General features: G+C 36.2%; 1 protein-coding gene across 1 annotated transcript in view; it reads left to right on the top strand.

Moving 5' to 3' along the window:
• The first annotated feature begins 633 nt into the window (after nt 1-633).
• LOC138694717 (homeobox protein abdominal-A homolog) overlaps nt 634-6000 on the top strand; it is a 381396-nt gene continuing 376029 nt past the window's right edge. Inside the window, exon 1 of the mRNA XM_069818706.1 lies at nt 634-2007. Within this exon, the coding sequence (XP_069674807.1) occupies nt 1209-2007 (799 nt within the window). The 5' untranslated portion in view covers nt 634-1208. The remainder of the gene's footprint in view (nt 2008-6000) is intronic.

The raw sequence follows: 6000 nt of genomic DNA, 5'->3' as shown, positions 1-6000 counted from the left end.
TTGGAGGAGTGAGTATAACCCCTCCTGGAGATTCCCGTCTGCGAAACCCGGCAAGTATTGAACGTAGAAAACGCAAAGAAAAGAAGACTAGAAGGAAATTAAAAGCGAATGAGAAAGAGAGAGAGATTGAAAAAAGAGAGAGGAGTGTTGGATAAGTCGAAGTGTGAGCGAGGGCGCCAAGACGCTCAGAGTCGCGGTTAGTACCACGGAGCTCACCAGCTCCTCAGGACGTCTCCGGCAGATCACCACCGCCAGCTACCTCTCGTGCCATGTTCCTCATTCATCTTGACTGAGGCCGTCGACAGTCACGCTTCCTATTGGCTGCCTCCGACAACACCTGTACTCTGATTGGCTAGTGTTATTTACAAGTCTACAAGCGACAGAGAGCGAGAAGGAACGTGCCGGTATATGTGTGTGAGTGAGTCCTGTTTTCAGTGTTTCTGTAGAGGAGTGGGCAAAGAGGAAGAAGGAGTGAATACAGAGACAGAGAGAGATACGAAAAGGTAGGGGGAGAGTGGGGGGAGAAGTGAGAGAGAGGCGGACTTTTCAGTAAAAGGGGGGGAGTTAAGGAGGGGGGGTAAAAACAGCTAGCGCCATTATTGTAAGGGGTTACATTTAGTTGGTAGCTGGGTATAGAGGGCTATAGCCTCAACATACAGGGGCCATAAAGGATTCGAAGAAGTAAAGGAGAAGAACGCGTAAGAAATTTTGAGGGTGAATAGGGTTTTTTTTGATGCGATAGTGGGTTTTTTAACGGCACGCAGCAAACATTTCAGACCGGGGTACCCGTTTTTTTGCGGGGTGTGTACAACATCATAAAAAATATAAAGCTATTGACGAAAAGAATTATTGCAGAGGTTTGCATTATTATTGGCGGTAACTAACATCGTATTGGATTGTTTGGATTATCATTTGTGGTTGTCCCGCATTTTGTGTAAAATAAAGAAGAAAAAAATAAACTATTCCTACATCTGAAAAATAAAATTGAAGTTTAAGATATTAAGCAGTAATTAAAAACGTTTGAATGTGTCGCGGAATAGCTGTAATATTGATATGATGGTGCACCACGTTTTCATCCAGAAAGGGTTAAACCCTGGAGATGTTTTACTAGCTGCCAGTGCTCGATTTTGTGTTGATGACATTTCACGTGAGAGTGGACAGAATCAGCTGACTGCTACAGACAAGTTGACTCGGCAGGAAGTAGAGCAATGAGTTCAAAATTCTTGCTAGATAGTATGCTCCCCAAATATCACCATCAGCTTTATCAGCATCACCAGCAACAGTTACTCGCGAGTGGCAACCCGGCCGCAGCTTCCACATTGTTTTCTACTTCGCCATCCTCTTCTTCGTCCACCCCGATCAGTAGTGACAGCGCCAACAACAACACTTCCGGCACCAACCTCAACAACAGCGGATCGGCTGTTAACTACAGCACCTCCATCAGCACCCAGCACTCGCCCTCCTCGGCCTCTTCGTCGCCCCAACACACCTCCTCTTCGACGTCTCCCGGCGTCGTGTCCTCGGCCACAGTCAGCAGCAGGATGTACCCGTACGTGTCCGCGGCGGCCGCACATCACCACCACCAGCAGCAGCAGGCCGTGGCGGCTGCCGCTTTCGCGGGGGCTGCCGGCGGGTCCATGGTGCCGGGGGCATTTTCGTCCACTGCGGCGAGCTCTGCGGCCCTGGCAGCGGCGGCAGCCGTGGACGCCGTCACGGAGAAGTCTTGTAGATACACCACGGGCCTGACGGGGAACGTGCCGACGCCCGACTCCATGGTGAACTACACGCTTGGGCATCACCACCAGAACGGAGCCGCGGCGTCTGCCGTCTCGGCGGCCAGCACCGTGTCGGCAGCGACGGCATCCATGGCTGCAGCGGCGCAATTTTACCACCAGGCTGCTGTTACAGCCGCCGCTGACCCGCTGTCATCGTGCTCCCAGCCCGGGGCCGCCTCTGCCGGCCAACCTATTCCAGACATCCCCCGGTACCCCTGGATGTCAATTACTGGTGAGTGTCATTAGAGATCTGATGCACGAATCGTTCGTCTTGCTTTTCTCACTAAACTGTACTCTGTCTGATTTTTAACTGCACTGCGCACCTCAATTATAACCACAAAATGCCTTTTTACATGTAATATTCTCCGTGAATGGTAGAATCTCTTTATACATGCTTTTAGACATGTCATTCTTTTCCTCCTGTAGACAATTTTCAGCCAAAATATTTCATATTTTGTACTTTGTGCTTAATTTTACTTAAAATACCTATTTTAATTACCCTTCAATTCACAGTTAACACGTTAGACATAAGTTTCATTATGAAAAAGGTAAAAGTAGCCTATAAAATGCTAACGCACTGTAATTCCTATAAAAACAGAGTAAACTTTTCATCTAGGCTTGTTTAACATGCAGCAAAACTGGTTTCTGTATTAGACTCGTTCTATTTCTCTTTTGCATGTTTAATTACTGCATGAAAATATTATCTTTAATTATTATTCCAGATGTTTCGTTCTCTTGCTGCTTATTTTGGGCCTAAATAATTCACATTTCTTACGTCTCTCATTGGTTTTATAACATTGCTTGCTTCTTAGCCTAATCCTACTTTCATTTAGGCTAAGTTAAAATTCTCGCTTTCTTTTAAGTTTCTTCAACTATCCATAAGATATTTCATCTGTTGTTTGTTACATTGTAAGTATCATGTGCATGTTTCAATCACGTTATTTTACTATCTGTTACATTTAAATATCTTCATGCTATATTAAATTCCCTTGTCATAGGTTTATGAGCTTTTAATCTTCCTGAATTTTACTTATTAGTTTGAGCCTAAGGTTTGCTTACATAAATGTATATGTTTTAAATCCCGTATGACATAAATATAAGATTTTTCAATGTGTTTAATACTGAAAACACTTAGGTAAACTGTATGTAGGCCTATATTTTCTCCCAAGATTTTGTGACATTTCGAAATATATATTTGTTTTAAATCCCCTAAGCTTATATTTAATAAGACATTACAAACTACAGTGCTTGACATTACAAAACACTTTCAAGTTCAGTTCAGTTTTAGAAATGTCTACACAGTCTTGCTGCAGATGTCATTTATCCTTGTAATGATACAATATAATGCTACTTTAATCTTGCGACATAAATGTAACTTGATTTAGATAAATACTACATTAAAGTCAGCCAATTTCTGTAGAGATCAACTGGGCATGTGTCAGTTTATAATCGGCAGTCATGCGATTTGCCACATTTATCTTTTAAATACAGTTTAGGCCCACTATAAATTTAGAAATTGCAAGTTTTCATTATGAGAAAGTATTGTTCTTTGTTGGTGAATTATTCAGTAGACTCCTAGGATTTAATTTAGAGTATCTGTACATTAAATTGTTTCCAGAACATGATTATGATACTAACGATATATACTGACGTATTGCTAATTTGAGCCTACAAATTATCTGCACTTCAAATTCAGAATGTACTTAGAGTAATAAGCCTACGTGTTTATTTCTCGTTCAATTCATATTTAATATGTAGTGTTTCTAATTTTATGTTCCCTATTTCTAGACTAAGAGCTAAGAAAACGCCAAAGGAACTAAGGATTTTTCAAGTTTATGTATTGCCTGCGTTTTCGGTCAGTTCAGTGGTTCATATAACGTAGGTCTAATTACCTGTTAAATTGTATCAAGATTGCCATACACAATACTAATAATTTACATTATTTAATTGTATCTTGTAATGAGTTATTTGGAATGACAGACAGCATTGTGGCACTTATAACGACCTACTGTGAAGTACATATGGGGAGAAGAAGGCAAGCTACTACTACTGTTTAGGTCGTTAAATGGGCCGTAAAATGGAGCATAAAACGTGGAAATGGGGGTTCTATTTCCAGTAGTCTTGTGTTATTATATTTATTTTGACTTGGTACGTGTCAGATTAATTCAAATTGCGTTACAATTGAACAATAGGTATGAATATTATATTGCTGAAAAAGTTACAAATTCTCAGACCCAGTGTTAAAAGATCACAATAATTTTAATCATTTCATATTCTACAATATACAAAATCACAGCCAACTCCTGACAGTGATTAGTCTTTTTCCCTTTCGTCCTTATGTGACAATTATTTATTTTAAAAACATATCCATGAATATTTTAGGCCTATTGCTAAACAAAGTTATGAATTCTGAGATCCAATGTTAAAAGAACACAATATTTTTAGTCATTTTTGTGTTCTACAATGTACAAAATCACAGTTACTTTGAGAGATTTATTCTTTTGACCTCTCGTCCTTGTGTCACAATTATTTAATTTAAAAACATATAATGTTCGAAAATTGGTAACACCACAATCAGGTTAAAATACATTAAATTCAATAATTGTAATTCATTGTCTTCAGAAATAGAATCACACCAGACAACGTTAAGTACAAATACATTAATATTAGGTCCTACCAATAACATGTAACATATTACAATGTATGAAATGATTTTGTAAATTAATATAAGCTAGTTTAAAATAGGTTAAATCACAATCATTGTAATAATTCCACGTTAAAAATAAATAAAATTATTATGTTTCACAGTATCTCGTAAAATCGCAATAAAATTGATTAAAATAGACAACATTGCAATCAAATTATTGATAAATAATAAAATTATAGTTATGCACACTATGTTCTTGTTTTGTTTATGTACTACAACGTACAAAATCATAGTCAACTGCTTTGAGTGATTAGTCTTTTACCATTTCGTTCTTGTGTGACAATTATTTAAATTAAAAACTAGAAAATAATAAAATCCAAATTAATCATTTAATATTCGAAAATTGATAATATCACAATCATGTTAAATGTAGGCTTACGTCAAATTCAATCATTTTAATTGTATTGTCTTCAGAATTAAACAAAATCACATGGTCCACCGTTAAATACAAATACAGTAATTTTGTGTTCTAACCAAAAACTCAATAAATATATTGAAATGTCTATTGAAATATTATCTTATTTAATTCAGCGTTGTTTTTAATTATTTCACGTTAAAAATAAATTACATTATGATGTTTCACTGTATCTGGTAAATCACAATAATATTAATTAAAGATATGCAATATTACAATCACATTATTGAACAATAATTATAATTATGCACATTATTGTTGTGTTTATGTTCTACAATGTACTAAATCACAGTCAGCTACTTTCAGTGATTAGTCTTTCGCCATTTGGTCCTTGTGTGACAATTGTTTAATTAAAAAAATATACAGTATATAAAATAATTTATATTAACCATTTAATGTTCGAAAATTCATAACACCACAATTATGTTAAAACACATCAAATGCATTCATTTTAATTGCGTCGTCTTCAGAAATAATACACAGAATCACATCATGAATAAGATCATATCTTTCAACGTTGAGTAAAATAGGCCTACAATAATTTTGTGTTCAACCAAAAACTCATAAACATAGGCCTATTAAAATAGTTATTATGTATAAATTAATATAGTGTTGTTTAAAATAGGTTAAATCACAAATTTCATGTTAAAAATAGATGCAATTACGATGTTGTACAATATCTGGTAAAATCATAGTAATATTGAAAAAAATAGATAGAGTCATAGTCAGTTTATTCACAGATAATTATACTTATGTACCTTAAGTTCTTTTTCAGAAAAGACCAATAATTCAGAAATACTTTATATTAAAAACCTACGAAATCAGTAGTCCTGTGTTGTTCAAATGCTATAAAAACACAAAATCATAAATATTTAAAAATAATGTTTTTTTTTTTTAATTATGGAGCACTGTGTAAACTCACAAATTACAAAGAAAGAGGTAATGTAATAGGCCTAATACAGATATTAATAGTATAATACGGTATGAGAAAATGGTTGTTTGTTCCCAATGTGTCTTTTGCCTCTTTGAATTGACGGACAAAATCTTTCTTCTAATGGCGACTGTTGTGAATGCATTGGTCGACAAAATTAGCCTCCAGAAAT

Source organism: Periplaneta americana, chromosome 2, assembly GCF_040183065.1.
Source record: "Periplaneta americana isolate PAMFEO1 chromosome 2, P.americana_PAMFEO1_priV1, whole genome shotgun sequence".
Classification (NCBI taxonomy): domain Eukaryota; kingdom Metazoa; phylum Arthropoda; class Insecta; order Blattodea; family Blattidae; genus Periplaneta; species Periplaneta americana.
Note: the sequence above shows the minus strand (reverse complement) of the source record. Positions and strands in the feature narration are given on the sequence as shown.